The 22,656-nt window shown below is 43.8% G+C and overlaps 1 protein-coding gene across 1 annotated transcript in view; it reads left to right on the forward strand.

Moving 5' to 3' along the window:
* LOC138681518 (interferon-induced, double-stranded RNA-activated protein kinase-like) overlaps positions 1-22,656 on the forward strand; it is a 129,568-nt gene that overhangs the window by 69,738 nt on the left and 37,174 nt on the right. Inside the window, exons 10-12 of the mRNA XM_069769092.1 lie at positions 13,024-13,079; positions 20,025-20,097; positions 21,043-21,086. Coding sequence (XP_069625193.1) covers positions 13,024-13,079; positions 20,025-20,097; positions 21,043-21,086 — 173 coding nt within the window. The remainder of the gene's footprint in view (positions 1-13,023; positions 13,080-20,024; positions 20,098-21,042; positions 21,087-22,656) is intronic.

A 22,656-nucleotide genomic window follows, 5' to 3' on the forward strand; every position in this document is an offset into this window, starting at 1 on the left:
TGCACCGTTCATTGTTCCCTATAGCTGTGCCCCATACAGTGCTCTGCACCGTTTATTGTTCCCTATAGCTGTGCCCCATATAGTGCTCTGCACCGTTCATTGTTCCCTATAGCTGTGCCCCATACAGTGCTCTGCACCGTTCATTGTTCCCTATAGCTGTGCCCCATATAGTGCTCTGCACCGTTCATTGTTCCCTATAGCTGTGCCCCATATAGTGCTCTGCACCATTCATTATTTCCCTATAGCTCTGCCATATAGTGCTCTGCACCGTTCATAGTTCCCTATATAAAGCTGTGCCATTGCCGCTGCTGCAGTAAAAAAAAAAAAAAAAGCCATACTCACCTCTCTTGATTGCAGCTCCCGGCGTCTCGTTCCGGCGCCTCCATCTTCCCGGCGTCTCTGCGCTGACTGATCAGGCAGAGGGCGCCGCGCACACTATATGCGTCATCGCACCCTCTGACCTGAACAGTCAGAGCGCAGACGCCGGGAAGATGGAGCGGCGCCCGGCGGCTGGAACGCGGACAGGTGAATATTACATACTTACCTGGTCCCGACGTCCGGCTCCCCCTGCCTGTCACAGCTGGTCTTCGGTGCCGCAGCTTCTTTCTCTAATCAGCGGTCACCGGCAGCGCTGATTAGAGAAATGAATAGGCGGCTCCACCCCTATGGGAGGTGGAGCCGCCTATTCATTTCTGTAATGAGCGGTCCCACGTGACCGCTGAAGAGGGGAAGAAGCTGCAGCACAGAAGACCGTGGGACAGCAGGGACAGCGCGAGGATCGCTGGGACTAGGTAAGTATACCTCAGCGCCCTCACCCCCTCACCCGCCGACCCTGTTGTGAATTCTGTGGCTGAATTCACTTCTGTGGTCACAAGTGGTATTGCAGTCTCTGGGCTTCCTCCCTCAGGTGTTTTGGTGAGCTCGTTGGCTGCCTTGCTATTTTGCTCCACCTGAGTCTGTCTTCCTTGCTCCTTGTCAATGTTCCTGTGTTGGATCTGAGCTACTGCATCTTTCCTTGGGCCTGCTGCTCTGCTAGATAAGTGCTTCTAGTTTGTTTTCTGTTTTTTCTGTCCAGCTTGCTATTAACTTTTGCTGGAAGCTCTGAGAAGCAAAGGGGTGCACCGCCGTGCTGTTAGTTCGGCACGGTGGGTCTTTTTGCCCCTTTGCGTGGTTTTCGTTTTAGGGTTTTTTGTAGACTGCATAGTTCTCTTTGCTATCCTCGCTCTGTCTAGAATATCGGGCCTCACTTTGCTGAATCTATTTCATTCCTACGTTTGTCTTTTCATCTTGCTAACAGTCATTATATGTGGGGGGCTGCCTATTCCTTTGGGGTATTTCTCTGAGGTAAGTCAGGCTTGTATTTCTATCTTCAGGCTAGTCAGCTCCTCAGGCAGTGCCGAGTTGCATAGGTAGTGATAGGCGCAATCCACTGCTGCTTATAGTTGTGTGAGGATAGATCAGGTACTGCAGTCTACAGAGATTCCACGTCTCAGAGCTCGTCCTATTGTTTTTGGTTATTGCCAGATCTCTGTATGTGCGCTGATTACTGCACGCTGTGTTGCCTGATTGCCAGCCATAACAGTACAAGGAGCCACACCAATGATTCCCAATAGAGGGAAAAAAGAAATCCTGACAGCATTTTTTTTTCTTAGTTCTGTCTTCAGTCTTTTTTTTCCCCTAGACATTAGAGTGCTTCAGGACACAGCTGTGGACATGGATATTCAGGCTCTGTGCTCCTCAATGGATAATCTCGTTGTAAATGTACAAAAGATTCAAGATACTATTGATCAGAAATCGATGCTAGAACCAAGAATTCCGATTCCTGATTTGTTTTTTGGTGACAGAACTAAATTCCTGAACTTCAGAAATAATTGTAAGCTATTTTTGGCCTTGAAACCTCATTCTTCTGGTAATCCTATTCAACAGGTTTTGATTATTATTTCTTTTTTGCGCGGCGACCCACAGGACTGGGCGTTTTCTCTTGCACCAGGAGATTCTGCATTGAGTAATGTTGATGCATTTTTCCAGGCGCTGGGATTGCTTTACGATGAGCCTAATTCAGTGGATCAGGCTGAGAAAAATCTGCTGGCTTTATGCCAGGGTCAGGATGATGTAGAAGTATATTGTCAGAAATTTAGGAAGTGGTCAGTACTCACTCTGTGGAATGAATCTGCACTAGCGGCTTTGTTCAGAAAGGGTCTCTCTGAAGCTCTTAAGGATGTAATGGTGGGATTTCCTATGCCTGCTGGTTTGAATGAGTCTATGTCCTTGGCCATTCAGATCGGTCGTCGCTTGCGCGAGCGTAAATCTGTGCACCATCTGGCGGTATTGTCTGAGAGTAAACCTGAGCCTATGCAGTGCGACAGGACTATGACTAAAGTAGAACGGCAAGAACACAGACGTCTGAACAGACTGTGTTTCTATTGTGGTGATTCTACTCATGCTATTTCTAATTGTCCTAAACGCACTAGGCGGTTCGATAGCTCTGCCGTTATTGGTACTGTACAGTCCAAATTCCTTTTGTCCATTACCTTAATGTGCTCTTTGTCATCGTATTCTGTCATGGCGTTTGTGGATTCAGGCGCTGCCCTGAATCTGATGGATTTGGATTATGCTAAACGTTGTGGATTTTTCTTGGAGCCTTTGCGGTGTCCTATTCCGTTGAGAGGAATTGATGCTACACCTTTGGCCAAGAATAAGCCTCAGTACTGGGCCCAGCTGACCATGTGCATTGCTCCTGCACATCAGGAAGTTATTCGCTTTCTGGTACTGCATAATTTGCATGATGTGGTCGTGTTGGGGTTGCCATGGCTACAAACCCATAATCCAGTATTGGATTGGAACTCTATGTCGGTAACCAGCTGGGGTTGTCAGGGAGTACATGGTGATGTTCCATTTTTGTCTATTTCGTCATCCATTCCTTCTGACATCCCAGAGTTCTTGTCGGACTTTCAGGATGTATTTGAAGAGTCCAAGTCTGATGCCCTACCTCCGCATAGGAATTGTGATTGTGCTATCGATTTGATTCCTGGTAGTAAATTCCCTAAGGGTCGTTTATTTAATTTGTCCGTACCTGAACACACCGCTATGCGCAGTTATGTGAAGGAGTCCCTGGAGAAGGGACATATTCGCCCATCGTCGTCACCATTGGGAGCAGGGTTCTTTTTTGTAGCCAAGAAGGATGGTTCGCTAAGACCGTGTATTGATTACCGCCTTCTTAATAAGATCACTGTTAAGTTTCAGTATCCCTTGCCATTGATTTCTGACTTGTTTGCTCGGATTAAGGGGGCTAGTTGGTTTACTAAGATTGATCTTCGTGGTGCGTATAATCTGGTGAGAATCAGGCAGGGAGATGAATGGAAAACGGCATTTAATACGCCCGAGGGTCATTTTGAGTATCTGGTGATGCCGTTCGGACTTGCCAATGCTCCATCTGTTTTTCAGTCTTTTATGCATGACATTTTCCGTGAGTATCTGGATAAATTCTTGATTGTTTACTTGGATGACATTTTGATCTTCTCAGATGATTGGGAGTCTCATGTGAAGCAAGTCAGAGTGGTTTTCCAGGTACTGCGTGCTAATTCCTTGTTCGTGAAGGGATCAAAGTGTCTCTTCGGTGTGCAGAAAGTTTCATTTTTGGGGTTCATCTTTTCCCCTTCTACTATCGAGATGGATCCGGTTAAGGTTCAGGCCATCCAGGATTGGACTCAGCCGACATCTCTAAAAAGTCTGCAGAAATTCCTGGGCTTTGCTAATTTTTATCGTCGCTTCATCTGTAATTTTTCTAGCATTGCCAGACCATTGACCGATTTGACCAAGAAGGGTGCTGATTTGGTTAATTGGTCTTCTGCTGCCATGGAAGCTTTTCAGGAGTTGAAGCGTCGTTTTTGCTGTGCCCCTGTGTTGTGTCAACCTGATGTTTCTCTTCCGTTCCAGGTCGAGGTTGATGCTTCTGAGATTGGTGTAGGGGCGGTTTTGTCACAGAGAGGTTCTGGTTGCTCAGTGTTCAAACCATGTGCTTTCTTTTCCAGGAAATTTTCTGCTGCTGAGCGTAATTATGATGTGGGCAACCGAGAGTTGCTGGCCATGAAGTGGGCATTCGAGGAGTGGCGTCATTGGCTTGAGGGTGCTAAGCATCGCGTGGTGGTTTTGACTGATCATAAGAACCTTACTTATCTTGAGTCTGCCAAGCGCTTGAATCCTAGACAGGCCCGTTGGTCGTTATTTTTTGCTCGTTTTGATTTTGTGATTTCATGCCTTCCGGGCTCTAAAAATGTGAAGGCGGATGCTCTGTCTAGGAGTTTTGTGCCCGACTCTCCGGGGTTATCTGAGCCGGCGAGTATCCTCAAGGAAGGAGTCATTGTGTCTGCCATCTCCCCTGATTTGCGGAGAGTGTTGCAGAAATTTCAGGCTAATAAACCTGATCGTTGTCCGGCCGAGAAACTGTTCGTCCCTGATAGGTGGACTAGTAAAGTTATCTCTGAACTTCATTGTTCGGTGCTGGCCGGTCATCCAGGAATCTTTGGTACCAGGGAGTTGGTTGCTAGATCCTTCTGGTGGCCATCTCTGTCGCGGGATGTGCGTGCTTTTGTGCAGTCCTGTGGAATTTGTGCTAGGGCTAAGCCCTGCTGTTCACGTGCCAGTGGGTTGCTTTTGCCCTTGCCGGTCCCGAAGAGGCCTTGGACACATATTTCGATGGATTTCATTTCTGACCTTCCCGTTTCTCAAAAAATGTCGGTCATTTGGGTGGTCTGTGATCGCTTTTCTAAAATGGTCCATCTGGTGCCTTTGGTTAAATTGCCTTCCTCCTCTGATTTGGTGCCTTTGTTCTTCCAGCATGTGGTTCGTTTACATGGCATTCCTGAGAATATTGTTTCTGACAGAGGTTCCCAGTTTGTCTCGAGGTTCTGGCGAGCCTTTTGTGGTAGGATGGGCATTGACCTATCTTTCTCCTCGGCCTTCCATCCTCAGACTAATGGCCAGACCGAACGAACCAATCAGACCTTGGAAACATATCTGAGATGTTTTGTTTCCGCTGACCAGGATGATTGGGTGTCATTTTTGCCGTTGGCTGAGTTCGCCCTTAATAATCGGGCCAGCTCGGCTACCTTGGTCTCTCCATTTTTCTGCAATTCTGGGTTCCATCCTCGTTTCTCTTCAGGACAGGTTGAGTCTTCGGACTGTCCTGGTGTGGATTCTGTGGTGGACAGGTTGCAGCAGATCTGGACTCAGGTAGTGGACAATTTGACCTTGTCCCAGGAGAAGGCTCAGCTTTTCGCTAATCGCAGACGCCGTGTGGGACCCCGACTTCGTGTTGGGGATCTGGTTTGGTTATCTTCTCGTCATATTCCTATGAAGGTTTCCTCTCCTAAATTTAAACCTCGTTTTATTGGTCCGTATAGGATTTCTGAGATTCTCAATCCGGTGTCTTTTCGTCTGATCCTCCCAGACTCCTTTTCCATACATAATGTATTCCATAGGTCGTTGTTGAGGAGATACGTGGCACCTATGGTTCCATCTGTGGAGCCTCCTGCCCCTGTTTTGGTGGAGGGGGAATTGGAGTATATTGTGGAGAAGATTTTGGATTCTCGTGTCTCTAGACGGAAACTCCAGTATCTGGTCAAATGGAAGGGTTATGCTCAGGAAGATAATTCCTGGGTTTTTGCCTCTGATGTCCATGCCCCAGATCTTGTTCGTGCCTTTCATGTGGCTCATCCTGGTCGGCCTGGGGGTTCTGGTGAGGGTTCGGTGACCCCTCCTCAAGGGGGGGGTACTGTTGTGAATTCTGTGGCTGAATTCACTTCTGTGGTCACGAGTGGTATTGCAGTCTCTGGGCTTCCTCCCTCAGGTGTTTTGGTGAGCTCGTTGGCTGCCTTGCTATTTAGCTCCACCTGAGTCTGTCTTCCTTGCTCCTTGTCAATGTTCCAGTGTTGGATCTGAGCTACTGCATCTTTCCTTGGGCCTGCTGCTCTGCTAGATAAGTGCTTCTAGTTTGTTTTCTGTTTTTTCTGTCCAGCTTGCTATTAACTTTTGCTGGAAGCTCTGAGAAGCAAAGGGGTGCACCGCCGTGCTGTTAGTTCGGCACGGTGGGTCTTTTTGCCCCTTTGCGTGGTTTTCGTTTTAGGGTTTTTTGTAGACTGCATAGTTCTCTTTGCTATCCTCGCTCTGTCTAGAATATCGGGCCTCACTTTGCTGAATCTATTTCATTCCTACGTTTGTCTTTTCATCTTGCTAACAGTCATTATATGTGGGGGGCTGCCTATTCCTTTGGGGTATTTCTCTGAGGTAAGTCAGGCTTGTATTTCTATCTTCAGGCTAGTCAGCTCCTCAGGCAGTGCCGAGTTGCATAGGTAGTGATAGGCGCAATCCACTGCTGCTTATAGTTGTGTGAGGATAGATCAGGTACTGCAGTCTACAGAGATTCCACGTCTCAGAGCTCGTCCTATTGTTTTTGGTTATTGCCAGATCTCTGTATGTGCGCTGATTACTGCACGCTGTGTTGCCTGATTGCCAGCCATAACACGACCCTGCCACCCACCTTGACTCGAGTATAAGCCGAGAGGGGCACTTTCAGCCCAAAAATTTGGGCTGAAAATCTCGGCTTATACTCGAGTATATACGGTAATCATCAAAACACACCCACACAATAATAGATAGCTAGAAGAAAAGCCGGCAATTCCTGTCGTGTACAGTAAAAATCACACTGACATGTTAGAATAGAATAGATGTATACATATAGAATATATATACCGTATATATATATATATATATATATATATATATATATATATATATATATATATATATACAGTGGGGCAAAAAGGTATTTAGTCAGTCAGCAATAGTGCAAGTTCCACCACTTAAAAAGATGAGAGGCGTCTGTAATTTACATCATAGGTAGACCTCAACTATGGGAGACAAACTGAGAAAAAAAAAATCCAGAAAATCACATTGTCTGTATTTTTAACATTTTATTTGCATATTATGGTGGAAAATAAGTATTTGGTCAGAAACAAAATTTCATCTCAATACTTTGTAATATATCCTTTGTTGGCAATGACAGAGGTCAAACATTTTCTGTAAGTCTTCACAAGGTTGCCACACACTGTTGTTGGTATGTTGGTCCATTCCTCCATGCAGATCTCCTCTAGAGCAGTGATGTTTTTGGCTTTTCGCTTGGCAACACGGACTTTCAACTCCCTCCAAAGGTTTTCTATAGGGTTGAGATCTGGAGACTGGCTAGGCCACTCCAGGACCTTGAAATGCTTCTTACGAAGCCACTCCTTCGTTGCCCTGGCGGTGTGCTTTGGATCATTGTCATGTTGAAAGACCCAGCCACGTTTCATCTTCAATGCCCTTGCTGATGGAAGGAGGTTTGCACTCAAAATCTCACGATACATGGCCCTATTCATTCTTTCATGTACCCGGATCAGTCGTCCTGGCCCCTTTGCAGAGAAACAGCCCCAAAGCATGATGTTTCCACCACCATGCTTTACAGTAGGCATGGTGTTTGATGGATGCAACTCAGTATTCTTTTTCCTCCAAACACGACAAGTTGTGTTTCTACCAAACAGTTCCAGTTTGGTTTCATCAGACCATAGGACATTCTCCCAAAACTCCTCTGGATCATCCAAATGCTCTCTAGCAAACTTCAGACGGGCCCGGACATGTACTGGCTTAAGCAGTGGGACACGTCTGGCACTGCAGGATCTGAGTCCATGGTGGCGTAGTGTGTTACTTATGGTAGGCCTTGTTACATTGGTCCCAGCTCTCTGCAGTTCATTCACTAGGTCCCCCCGCGTGGTTCTGGGATTTTTGCTCACCGTTCTTGTGATCATTCTGACCCCACGGGGTGGGATTTTGCGTGGAGCCCCAGATCGAGGGAGATTATCAGTGGTCTTGTATGTCTTCCATTTTCTAATTATTGCTCCCACTGTTGATTTCTTCACTCCAAGCTGGTTGGCTATTGCAGATTCAGTCTTCCCAGCCTGGTGCAGGGCTACAATTTTGTTTCTGGTGTCCTTTGACAGCTCTTTGGTCTTCACCATAGTGGAGTTTGGAGTCAGACTGTTTGAGGGTGTGCACAGGTGTCTTTTTATACTGATAACAAGTTTAAACAGGTGCCATTACTACAGGTAATGAGTGGAGGAAAGAGGAGACTCTTAAAGAAGAAGTTACAGGTCTGTGAGAGCCAGAAATCTTGATTGTTTGTTTCTGACCAAATACTTATTTTCCACCATAAAATGCAAAAAAAATGATAACAAAACAGACAATGTGATTTTCTGGATTTTTTTTTCTCAGTTTGTCTCCCATAGTTGAGGACTACCTATGATGTAAATTACAGACGCCTTTCATCTTTTTAAGTGGTGGAACTTGCACTATTGCTGACTGACTAAATACTTTTTTGCCCCACTGTATATATATATATATATTGCATAGAGAGATTGATAGAGGAAAAGCCAGTAATACATCTGTCGGGTTCTGTAAATTCACTGCAGGAGCCGACAGGATAGAAGAGATGGATTACATACAGTAAATCCATCCATTGATGTCACAAAGGTGACATCAAACCCCACAACTGTTACCCCACTTGCCACCGCTACAGGGCAAGTGGGAAGAGCGAGGCTAATTACAGGAATTGGCGCATCTCAGAGATGCGCCTTTTCTGGGGCGGCTGAGTGCTGATGTTTTTAACTGGGGGGGGGAGGAAATATGCATGGCCCCTTCCTAGGCTATTAATATCATCCCACAGCTGTCTGCCTAGCCTTTGCTGGTTATTAATTATGGGGGGACCTCACTTCATTTTTTTGGGGGCCCCCCATTTTAATAGCCAGTAAAGGCTAAGTATACGGTTGTGAGCTGATATTAATAGCCTGGGAAGCTCCAAGGCTTTATAGCCTTCCCAGGCTATAAACATGGGCCGCCATTCTCTGGCTTTCCCTCTGCTGGTTTTGAAAATTGTGTGAGAGCCCAAGCCATTTTTTTCCGGGAAATAATCTTTTATTAATTAAATATATGTCCCGTAATTTGCACACACACTGTATTAATTGTATTTGTCACTGACATCTATATATCTGCCTATTCTATTTGTATTTACTGTATGTAATCCATCTCTTCTATCCTGTTGGCTCCTGCTGTGATTTTACAGAAGCCGGCAGATGAATTTCCGGCTTTTCTTCTATCTTTCTGCGCAATATAAATGCATATACATATATGTGTGTGTGTGTGTTACTGACATGTGTATGTGTGTGTGTGTATATATATATATATATATACAGTGGGGCAAAAAAGTATTTAGTCAGTCAGCAATAGTGCAATTTCCACCACTTAAAAAGATGAGAGGCGTCTGTAATTTACATCATAGGTAGACCTCAACTATGGGAGACAAACTGAGAAAAAAAAATCCAGAAAATCACATTGTCTGTTTTTTTAACAATTTATTTGCATATTATGGTGGAAAATAAGTATTTGGTCAGAAACAAACAATCAAGATTTCTGGCTCTCACAGACCTGTAACTTCTTCTTTAAGAGTCTCCTCTTTCCTCCACTCATTACCTGTAGTAATGGCACCTGTTTAAACTTGTTATCAGTATAAAAAGACACCTGTGCACACCCTCAAACAGTCTGACTCCAAACTCCACTATGGTGAAGACCAAAGAGCTGTCAAAGGACACCAGAAACAAAATTGTAGCCCTGCACCAGGCTGGGAAGACTGAATCTGCAATAGCCAACCAGCTTGGAGTGAAGAAATCAACAGTGGGAGCAATAATTAGAAAATGGAAGACATACAAGACCACTGATAATCTCCCTCGATCTGGGGCTCCACGCAAAATCCCACCCCGTGGGGTCAGAATGATCACAAGAACGGTGAGCAAAAATCCCAGAACCACGCTGGGGGACCTAGTGAATGAACTGCAGAGAGCCGGGACCAATGTAACAAGGCCTACCATAAGTAGCACACTACGCCACCATGGACTCAGATCCTGCAGTGCCAGACGTGTCCCACTGCTTAAGCCAGTACATGTCCGGGCCCGTCTGAAGTTTGCTAGAGAGCATTTGGATGATCCAGAGGAGTTTTGGGAGAATGTCCTATGGTCTGATGAAACCAAATTGGAACTGTTTGGTAGAAACACAACTTGTCGTGTTTGGAGGAAAAAGAATACTGAGTTGCATCCATCAAACCCCCTACCTACTGTAAAGCATGGTGGTGGAAACATCATGCTTTGGGGCTGTTTCTCTGCAAAGGGGCCAGGACGACTGATCCGGGTACATGAAAGAATGAATGGGGCCATGTATCGTGAGATTTTGAGTGCAAACCTCCTTCCATCAGCAAGGGCATTGAAGATGAAACGTGGCTGGGTCTTCCAACATGACAATGATCCAAAGCACACCGCCAGGGCAACGAAGGAGTGGCTTCGTAAGAAGCATTTCAAGGTCCTGGAGTGGCCTAGCCAGTCTCCAGATCTCAACCCTATAGAAAACCTTTGGAGGGAGTTGAAAGTCCGTGTTGCCAAGCGAAAAGCCAAAAATATCACTGCTCTAGAGGAGATCTGCATGGAGGAATGGGCCAACATACCAACAACAGTGTGTGGCAACCTTGTGAAGACTTACAGAAAACGTTTGACCTCTGTCATTGCCAACAAAGGATATATTACAAAGTATTGAGATTAAATTTTGTTTCTGACCAAATACTTATTTTCCACCATAATATGCAAATAAATTGTTAAAAAAACAGACAATGTGATTTTCTGGATTTTTTTTTTCTCAGTTTGTCTCCCATAGTTGAGGTCTAACTATGATGTAAATTACAGACGCCTCTCATCTTTTTAAGTGGTGGAACTTGCACTATTGCTGACTGACTAAATACTTTTTTGCCCCACTGTATATATATATGTATTCTATGTGTATATTTGTATTCTATGTGTATATTTGTATTCTATCCATTCTATTCTAACCTGTCAGTGTGATTTTACTGTATGCAGCACATGAATTACGGTACCTTTTCAAAGGACAACGGTGCGTAGAAAACGGACAGCACTCGAATGGTGCGAGTGCTCTGTGTTTTTTTCTCACATCCATTGATTTGCATTGGCGAGTCTCGTCCGAGATACACTGCAAATCGCAGCATGTTGCGATTTTTTTTTTTCTCAGTCCGATTTGAGCTGAGAAAAAAATTGCAGATGAGATATAACTCACTGAATAACATTGGTCAGAGTGCAATCTGATTTTTTTATTGGATTCACTCGTCTGTTTTCTCGCATATTGGTACTTACCTTTAGGGTATGTCACACGTTTGGATTTTTTGTGTTTTATTGCGCATTTTTTCGGTGGTTTTCCGCGGCAAAAACGATTAAAGACCACATACATTAAGCATCCCATCATTTTTAATGCATTCTGCAATTTTTGTGCACATGTTGCGTTTTTTCCGCGATAAAAATGCATCGCGGAAAAATACACAGCACATTTATTAATTTTGCGGATTTTTCGCGGATTTCCCGCTATTTAAGGCTACTTTCACACTGGCGTTTTTTTTAATACGTCGCAATGCGTCGTTTAGGGGAAAAAATGCATCCTGCAAAGTTGTTTGCAGGATGCGTTTTTGCCCCATAGAGTTACATTACCGACGCATTGCAACGTATTGACACATGTCGCAAGACGACGGTTGCGCCGTGTTGTGGCGGACCGCCGGGAGCGAAAAACGTTAAATGTAATGTTTTTTGCAGCCGACGGACCGCTTTTTCCGACCGCGCATGCACGGCCGGAACTCCGCCCCCACCTCCCCGCACCTCACAATGGGGCAGCGGATGCGCCGGAGAAATGCATCCGCTGCACCCGTTGTGCGGCGCATCAAACGCTAGCGTCGGAATCTCAGCCCGACGCAATGCGACGGGCTGAATCCGATGCTAGTGTGAAAGTAGCCTAATGCATTGGGAAGCTCTGGAAAAAAACACAAAAAATCCACACAAAAAACATACCAAAAAACGCAAAAAAAAAAAACACAAGAAAAACGCGCAAAAAACGCATACGGATTTCCTGCGCAAAAAGTCCGGTTTTGATCAGGAAATTTCTGCGAATAATCCTGACGCGTGCACATAGCCTAAGGCTGTGTGCACACATTCAGGATTTTTCGTGTTTTTTTTCGCTATAAAAACGCTTCAAAAACGCACACATATGCATCCCATCATTTATAATGCATTCTGCAATTTTTGTTCACATGTTGCATTTTGTTCCGCGAAAAAAAAATGCATCGCGGTAAAAAACGCAGCATGTTCATTAATTTTTCCGGATTTTTTGTGGCTTTTCCATTATATTATTGCATTGGGAACCTCCGGGAAAAAAACGCAAAAAATCCACACAAAAAAAAAAACGTGAAAAAAAACGCATGCGGATTTCTTGCAGAAAATGTCCGGTTTTGTTCAGGAAATTTCTGCAAGAAATCCTGACGTGTTCACATAGCCTTAGACTGTGTATTGTAGTTTCAATACAATCATTGTTTTATCAGCAGAAGATTATTCTACAGGATTAGGTACCATGTGCTAGGAAATCCAACTAATCTGTAACCCTGCCCCCACCAATGATTGGCAGCTTGCAGTTTGAGACACTGGTACTATGCCCAAGCACAAAAATGTACTAACAAACTCCATGCTGTACCGAAAAGACATTCATTGATAAAAAAGGACTGAATTGGACTTCAGATGACTTCACCTTTATGTCCACATATAGTAAAATTTCTCCACATTTTAGTTTACCAATTATAGTCCACTCTGTAGTAATTCACTTTTAGATGTATACTTGGGTTCTGGGGCTTATGTATGTAATAGTGCATATTAGATTAGTACTTTATATTCTAATTATATATTCCTGGCAAACTATCAATTTGTCGGTGATCATTGGAGAATGAGAGCAAAGCAGAGCAAGGACAATATTATTATTATTACAAATAAATATTGATACAGTACATTTGTAATTAATTACTTGTATTAAATAATTAAATCACACTAACTTGTTAAAATTCACTTTTAGGACTTGCCAAACATTTTCATAGATAATTCAGTGACAGGACAGCCTCGTGTCTCAAGGTAAGAATTTTGTGACCTCTAAGTTCCAAAAGCACCAAGTTTTTTCCTGACATGTTGTACTTTATTATAGTGGTAAAACTTGTTCGATATGATTTGCTTTTATTTGTGAAAATATTGCAAATTTTGCCCAAATTTTGCAATTTTCAAACCTTCAATTTTTTGCTCTTAAGCGAGAGTTATGTCACACCAAATAGTTAATAAATAACATTTCCCACATGTCTACTTTACATCTGCATCATTTTTTAAACATAATTTGTTTTGTTAGGAAGTTATAAGGGTTAAAAGTTGACCAGCGATTTTTCATTTTTCCAACAAAATAAAAAAAATTAGTTTATGGACCCCATCACATTTTAAGTGACTTGGGGCCCATATGACAGAGAATACCCAAAAGTGACAGCATTCTAAAAACTGCACCCCTCAAGGTGTTCAAAATCACAATCAAGAAGTTTTTAAAGCCTTCAAGTACTTCTCAGGAATGAAAGCAAGGTGGAAAGATAAACATTTTACTTTTTTTTCACAAAAATGTTACTCAAGGAATTAATCTAGATGCGTGGTGATCACCTTGAACGTCACCGAATTTTATAACCTTGCGCTGTGAGAATAAGAAATCACATTTTTCACACAAAATGTTGTTTTAGCCCCAAATTATTTATTTTCACAAGGGTAACAGGAGAAATTAGACCTCAACATTTGTTGTGCAATTTTTCCTAAGTATGCCAATTCCCCATATGTGGTGGAAAACTACTGTTTTTAGCGCACGGCAGGGTTTGGAAGGAAGGAGTGACGTTTTGGAGAGCAGACTTTGATGGAATGGTCTGTGGGTGGCATGTTGTTTGGAAAGCCACTGATGTGCCAAAATACACCTCACAATTGACCCCATTTTTAGAAACTACACCCCTCAAAAAATGTATCTAGAGGCATCCTTATAGTAATGATAATATTGATTTTGGAATTACTGGTGTATGAATTTATATTGTAGCGGTATGTGTAAGTTGTGCGGAGTATATCAGATTATAAACGTGTGTTGTGTTAATTGGTTAAAATTACATTTTATCAATATATGGACGTGTGGTACGCTTTGAAGCAATCCTTAGTGTAAAGGCCAGGTTTCTGAGGGCAGGTTTCACAATGGTACCGTATATACTCGAGTATAAGCCGAGATTTTCAGCCCATTTTTTTGGGCTGAAAGTCCCCCTCTCGGCTTATACTCGAGTCATATACCCGGGTGTCGGCAGGGGAGGGGGAGCGGGGGCTGTGTAATCATACTTACCTGCTCCCAGCGCGGTCCCTGCAGTCCCTGGCTTCTCCGGCGCTGCAGATTCTTCCTGCACTGAGCGGTCACATGGCACCGCTCATTACAGAAATGAATAGGCAGCTCCACCCCCATAGGGGAGGAGCCGCATATTCATTGCTGTAAATGATCGGTGCCATGTGACCGCTCAATTACAGGAAGAAGCTGCAGCGCCGGAGAAGCCAGGGACTGCAGGGACCGCGCCGCAGCAGGTAAGGGGAGCGCAGCGCTATAATTACCTGCTCCTCGCTCCGGCTGCGTCTGCAGCGTCCTCTAGCAGTGACGCTCAGGTTAGAGGGCGCTGTGACGTAGTCAGTGCGCGCCCTCTGCTGAGCGTCAGTGCTGGAGACGGAGCCGCAGAGGAGCAGGTAATTATTGAAAGCGCCGGCGTCCTGAGAAGAGAGGTGAGTATGTGATTTTTTTTTTTTTTATGGCAGCACCAGCAGCATTCTAAGGAGCACCTATGGATTCATAAAGGTGCAGAGCATATAAGGGGCACAGCATTATAAGGAGCACCTATGGGGCCATAAAGGTGCAGAGCATATATGGGGCACAGCATTATAAGGAGCACCTACGGGGCCATAAAGGTGCAGAGCATATAAGGGGCACAGCATTATAAGGAGCATCTATGGGGCCATAAAGGTGCAGAGCATATATGGGGCACAGCATTCTAAGGAGCACCTATGGGGCCATAAAGATGCAGAGCATATATGGGGCACAGCATTATAAGGAGCACCTATGGGGCCATAAAGGTGCAGAGCATATATGGGGCACAGCATTCTAAGGAGCACCTATGGGGCCATAAAGATGCAGAGCATATATGGGGCACAGCATTATAAGGAGCACCTATGGGGCCATAAAGGTGCAGAGCATATATGGGGCACAGCATTATAAGGAGCACCTATGGGGCCATAAAGGTGCAGAGCATATATGGGGCACAGCATTATAAGGAGCACCTATGGGGCCATAAAGGTGCAGAGCATATATGGGGCACAGCATTATAAGGAGTACCTATGGGGCCATAAAGGTGCAGAGCATATATGGGGCACAGCATTATAAGGAGCACCTATGGGGCCATAAAGGTGCAGAGCATATATGGGGCACAGCATTATAAGGAGCACCTATGGGGCCATAAAGGTGCAGAGCATAAATGGGGCACAGCATTATAAGGAGCACCTATGGGGCCATAAAGGTGCAGAGCATATATGGGGCACAGCATTATAAGGAGCACCTATGGGGCCATAAAGGTGCAGAGCATAAATGGGGCACAGCATTATAAGGAGCATCTATGGGGCCATAAAGGTGCAGAGCATATATGGGGCACAGCATTATAAGGAGCACCTATGGGGCCATAAAGGTGCAGAGCATAAATGGGGCACAGCATTATAAGGAGCACCTATGGGGCCATAAAGGTGCAGAGCATATATGGGGCACAGCATTATAAGGAGCACCTATGGGGCCATAAAGGTGCAGAGCATAAATGGGGCACAGCATTATAAGGAGCACCTATGGGGCCATAAAGGTGCAGAGCATATATGGGGCACAGCATTATAAGGAGCACCTATGGGGCCATAAAGGTGCAGAGCATAAATGGGGCACAGCATTATAAGGAGCACCTATGGGGCCATAAAGGTGCAGAGCATATATGGGGCACAGCATTATAAGGAGCACCTATGGGGCCATAATCAAAGGTGCAGAGCATATATGGCACAGCATTATAAGGAGCATCTATGGGGCCATAATCAAAGGTGCAGAGCATATATGGCACAGCATTATAAGGAGCATCTATGGGGCCATAATCAAAGGTGCAGAGCATATATGGCACAGCATTATAAGGAGCATCTATGGGGCCATAATCAACGGTGCAGAGCATATATGGCACAGAATTATAAGGAGCATCTATGGGGCCATAATCAACGGTGCAGAGCATTCTATATAGCACAGTTGTATATGGAGCATCTATGGGGCAATAATGAACGGTATGGAGCATCTATTTTTATTTTTGAAATTCACCGGTAAATGCTGCATTTTCTACCCTAGGCTTATACTCGAGTCAATAAGTTTTCCCAGTTTTTTGTGGCAAAATTAGGGGGGTCGGCTTATACTCGGGTCGGCTTATACTCGAGTATATACGGTAAATTGTGTCCTTTTGAATTCCACTCTTGGAGCACACTCTGCACCTTTTTTTGTGTTCTTCCTTTTTGGCTGTTTGAGGAGCATCACTGAGAGAATGTTGACCTGGTACGATACGGGCACCATCAGTTTCAGAAGTACTGGGACCTTCATCTTCTTGACTTCCAAACACTAGGGCCTTGACGACTACCTCCTGAAACTGAAAGAAGGTTCCCGTATTGACTGCACACCGAAACAGCACAAAAGCATTGTACAATGTCATCTGTACAATGTGCATGGCCAACTTTTTTCTCCATACTTTTGCATGCCACTGTGGGCTTGGGGACCTGATCTGAGAGATCTACACTCCCATGAACATATTATAATCCAGGATACAATCTAGCACTGGGACGTCTGTTGTGGTACATCGGACAGTGACAAGGTAGTTGTTGTGACAGTGTATGGTTGTCAAGATAAGGTCATCCCTCCTGTCCTTATACCTGACCACCAGCATGTTGTCGCTGCATTGGGCTCTGCTTTCACCCTTTCTCAGCAGTTGCCCAGTTAGCGAATTAGTCAGGCCTCTCTGATTTCTATGCAGTGTCACAGGCAGCTGTACCTCTGATAGAGAGGGTCTTGAAGAGTCAGATGCTGGTGTAATAGTTATCTATGTAGAGATGATAACCTTTATCAAGCAGTGGGTGTTGCAATTCCCACACAATTTTCCCACTCATCCCCAGGAAAGGGGAGACATTCAGGGGTGTCATTCTGGGTGTCCTTCCCTTCGTAGGTAGTCCCTAAATCTGTGGGTGTATCCTGAGGTACTCTTGCACAGTGTGTAGAGCTTAATTCCATACTTGTCCCTCTTACTGGGCAAGTATTTTTGGAATTTTAGCCTCCATTTGAAATGAACCAGAGATTCATCTACTGTATAGCAATGTCCCTTTGGGGGTTTTACACCTCAGCAAATTTTCGGCTGAAGTGTTCAAGCCGTCTACCACCAAGTGTCTACCACCCTACCCGTGCCCTCCGCTCCGCTGATGACCTCAGGTTAGCATCCTCAATAATCAGAACCTCCCACTCCCGTCTCCAAGACTTTACACGTGCTGCGCCGATTCTTTGGAATGCACTACCTAGGATAATACGATTAATCCCCAATCCCCACAGTTTTAAGCGTGCCCTAAAAACTCATTTGTTCAGACTGGCCTACCGCCTCAATGCATTAACCTAACGATCCCTGTGTGGCCTATATTAAAAAAAAAAAAAAAAAAAAATTAATTAACTGGTTCATGCAGCTTTACATGAACACCCAAGCCTTACACTATGGCTGGTCCGAATAACTATAGCAATTGTTACCATCCACCTCTCGTGTCTCCCCTTTTCCTCATAGTTTGTAAGCTTACGAGCAGGGCCCTCACTCCTCTTGGTATCTGTTTTGAACTGTATTTCTGTTATGCTGTAATGTCTATTGTATGTACAAGTCCCCTCTATAATTTGTAAAGCGCTGCGGAATATGTTGGCGCTATATAAATAAAAATTATTATTATTATTATTATTATTCAACTACTGGCTGAATTTTATATAGATGATCAAAGTTAGGATCGTCTTGGGGAGGATACTGTGCATTACCATTATAATGCAAACATTTTTGGATTGCTTCAAATCATGTCCTTGTCATTGCCATTCAGTATACTGGTGTGCTGTAGAGAGCATCAGTACTCCAGTATTGCCGAAGCTCTGGTTTTCTGACTATGCCCATATTCAGCACAATGCCCCAAAATGTCATAATTTCTGCTGTGTTTACAGGGGTGGGATTTTGGGTGAAAAATTGCTGGATATACAAGTTTGCCTAGGCCACCATAATATTTATTATTTCCTCGCTGAAATAGAATGTAAAAAACTCAATTTCAGTGAGACCTGTAACATCAAATTAGATTGTTGAGGTGCCCATGAAATCCGGAATATCAGGCTGATAATTTTGATGGGTGGAATCCATATATGATCGATTGCTGTAGGGGTTGTCTCGGTCCTAAAGTGCATTGATGGGGGTCTCTCCTCACTAGATGAGGAGGAATGCGGGATCTTCATCACTGGCTGAATCCACCTTGGAGGCAAGTAAAGCGGATGCCTCCTCTGGTGAATAGCGTCTTTTTGGCAAATGGGCTATTTTTATTTTATTCTTCAAAACAATGGGGATGTGTGTGTAAGTGGTACTTTTTGACTTGTATTGTGTGGGGCTTGTGTAAAGGGTACTATTTATTATAAAAAGTAGAGACAAAGACGAAGTAGAGAAAAAATGAAAAAATTTGAAAAAAACATTCAGAAGAAAAAAAAAATGAAATGAAAAATCTGTAGAAGTAAAAAAAAAAGTTCACTACGCGAATGCCCTTCCTATAAAGTTACTCAGTGCTAAGTATTTTTTTTTTTCCAAAAGAAAAACAGACGTCACTAACACTGCGATGTCCACTCTCCTAATGCACTACCGCCCTACGTATAAAGCACCTCTGTACTATTTTTTTTTCTACACGAAAAGCGGACTTCACTTACATTGTGATGTTTGCTACTCCACCTAGAGCTAAAAAAAGAAAAACTCCCTTGGCGCAGACTCTGATGAGCAGCGATACTGATCAGAGCGCTGCAGCCACAAATAAAGTGCGCCAAGAACACAATTGGGAGTTAAGGGGTCATTGGGGCTGGAGGGATGAGGGGAGGAGTTGGAACAGGGACTTGGGAACTGCTGCTGATGTTGTGATCACAGATCAGTCACGCAGCACAGGAGCTTGCAGGAGACAGGAGCTTGCAGGAGACAGGAGCTTGCAGGAGACAGATTGCTCTGGCCACCAATGCAAATTCTTTTTCTCAGGTAACAGAGGATCTACACAATTGCTCTGCACGCCAGCTCTGAGGAAAAGATAGCATGCAGTGCAGTGATCGCTATTTTAAATCCACCCTTTTGGCGCCTATTGGTCAGTATCTTCAGCCAATCAGATGCGATCCTAAAGTGTTAATCAGCCGAGGAGACATTCCATTGTGACTGCTGTGATTGGTGTTGTCTCAGACAGCACCAATCACAGCGTGTCATTTTTTTTTTTTCTTTTCTAATTTATTGTCACATCGCTGTGATTGGCTGGTCAGAATTGATTGACCAATCATTGCGATCACTGATGTTGGGGTGGTGGGGGACAGCAAGGATGGCCTGCTGTCAGAGACAACAGCCATCTTAACTCGGCCACCGCACGATGCAGTGCTGTGGCGGGAAATAGCAGCACCGTAAATGTACGGCGGTTTGCATGATAGCACTTCCCGCAGTGTGAAGGGGTTAAAGGAGTATTCTCAAGCATAATATCCCTCCGATTCCATTCCAATGAATGGAGTAGCAGTGCACGTGCTCGACAACCGCTCTATTCAGCCAGGGGGTTATCAGAATTGACGGACGCCCCAGCTATCAGGAAGTTATCCCCTCTCCAACAGATTTGCTTTAACCTGAAATTCACATTTACATTTTTTCAAAGCTAATGCTATTTATTTGAATTTTCTTACAGTCTTATCAGCAAATTTTGCATTCAGCCATCGTCAGAAAGTGGACTGCACAGCAGTGCCACCCCCAGTTCTGAGGTAATACACTTTACTGGTTACTTATAAAACTTATAAACCTATGAATAACTCATCAAAATTAATGATAATGAAAAATAACCAAAAGAATATTACACAAAAATAAATATATGGCTTTACATTAGTAATGGGAGACTGGCGCAGACTGGCACTGGAGACAGAAGAGTCAAGGGAAGCTCTCCAGATAATTTCTTTCATTGTTGTGCAGATTGTATGGATCACTCTGCCTGATCATTAAGGCAACAGACAAATCATGGCCACATGACACAGCCCTTGCCATCTTCTGCCTGCGTTGATTTCTGTGATTGGGGCAGGAAGATCTAGCTAAATGCTTTCAGCCTCAGAGAGATTGACCATATTCATCTTCATGTCACAGCAGGACAACATTGGAGAGCAATCACAGACCACCAGGCATGTTTTAAGCCCTTCACTGCTGTAGATCACTGGGGACACTGACAGTCTTTTTTGAATACCCTAATCACCAAACATATTAGCATTATTCTTTTTACTAAGCCAGACCACCAGTGGTTTTGACGTAAACTCCTTTACTACCATAGAACACCAGGTAAATTGTCACTAGCCATTTTACGACCATAGCCCACCAACAATAATTTCATTATATGGGTTTTTCACTGTTAAATTGTAAAGCTCCTATACCTCTAAAACAAAAAATATAGATGGTGCTGACCCTCCCAAGGTCCAGGCTCTCCTCTGCTTCTTCGGTCTCTGTTTACGTACTTCAGAGCTGACATCACAACTACAATGCTTATCCATTGTATTACCCTAAACCACCAGAGTTATCGCCATTCACCCTTATAGACCACTATTTATAAAAATGCATTAAATCAGCAGCAATTCTATAGACATCCTTGATCATGAGACATGTGCTTATTCTAGATCTAGTATTGTATACATTTTTTTTCTTTAAAAAAAATTTCTTATTTTTAGTCTACACCTAACTCTCCAGCTCTGTCGCCTTCCAATGTTCCAAGGTAAGGTCTTCATTATTTAAGAGTTTCTATGAACTTTATCAATATGATGCATGTGTCTAATAATCAATCAATGGCTTAGACGATCGTATTTGCTAAGGAGGCAGCCTGAAAGTCAGGGCCCCTTTATACTAACTGACCTGGTCTGTTCCAATTTTTGTTTTGCCCATTCTGCAACGTCAGTGCGCCGATCTGTGTCATCCTTGTTGAGATGCTGCAGCAGCTGGATTTTGTAAGCGTGCCATTTGTGAGTAGCTAATATCCGCCGAAGGGATGTTCGACTGATGCCAGATCGGCACACTGAATTAGCAGAATGGGCACACAAAAATTGGAACAGGACCCTCAGTCTACACAGAACATTATGTTCAGTGATGATGAGGCAAACTTTTTTGGGGGGCCATTTATATGGATACACCTAAATAACATGGAAATGGTGACAGTTTTCTTGCATAGGGTATCTTGCATTGCAATCTGCTGCAATGACCCAGGTACTGCATTCACCAGACATCAACACAATTTCTACCCACTCCTCACGTGTTAACCTCTGCGACATGTCAATGACTGTAAGCAAAGAGAAACTTGTAAATAACTCATGAAAGAATAAAGTTATGTTAAAACCAAGCACACCATTGTTTTTCTTGTGAAATTTTCAATAAGTTGGATGTGTCACATGACCCTCTTCCCATTGGAATAAATAAAGTTGGATCCAAAATGGCCAATTTCAAAATGGCCGCCATGGTCACCACCCATCTTGAAAAGTTTCCCCCCTCCCATATACTAATGTGCCACAAATAAGAAGTTGATATCACCAACCATTCCCATTTTACTTAGGTGTATCCATACACATGGCTCACCCTGTACATGCATAGAATATAATTCTTCTCAGTACATGTCTCTTTCACACAGGACGATGTGTTTCCATGAATGCAAGTTTAAAAATAATTTCACACTTCTGGAGCAAAGCCAAAAGAGTAAGAAGCGCTGCATCCATCTCCGCGGGTGTCTTTGGAAGCATAGTGGACATGGGATTTCTTGAAATCCCATCCACTATGCTGTAACATCTGGCCACTGCGGGTTTGACGCTGCATAAATATGCAGTGCCAAACACACAGCAACTTCGGATCATGGGCACATACCCTCAGGGTATAGAATACTTTCAATAGAATGTACTGAATGCGGTAAATCCGCACCCAGCCTTACCGTTCGAAGAATACGGCATTGCTGGGTTAGTGCAAAGTGCAGAATGTTACGTTCACAGTGATGTTGGCCATGGACGGTGGTGAGATTCCGCTCTGAATAATAGGATCTCACAAGCTCAAGGATCAGAGTCAACATTTGCTAGAAAGTCAGGTATATTAGGGGAGCATTAGGGATAATTCTGGCTGCTTTAGATGTTAAAATATATTTAGAAAAATGATCAGTTTGTAGCTGTACACTGATTTCTTAAATAAAGAGTTGCAACGGACAGGTGATGATACTCTTTAATCCAGATGAACAAATGAAGAAAATGCTGTCAATAAACATGAATCATTATTCAATTCATCCAAAATCATCCACAAGAGAGAATCTATAT

This window comes from Ranitomeya imitator, chromosome 5 (genome assembly GCF_032444005.1).
Source record: "Ranitomeya imitator isolate aRanImi1 chromosome 5, aRanImi1.pri, whole genome shotgun sequence".
Taxonomy (NCBI): domain Eukaryota; kingdom Metazoa; phylum Chordata; class Amphibia; order Anura; family Dendrobatidae; genus Ranitomeya; species Ranitomeya imitator.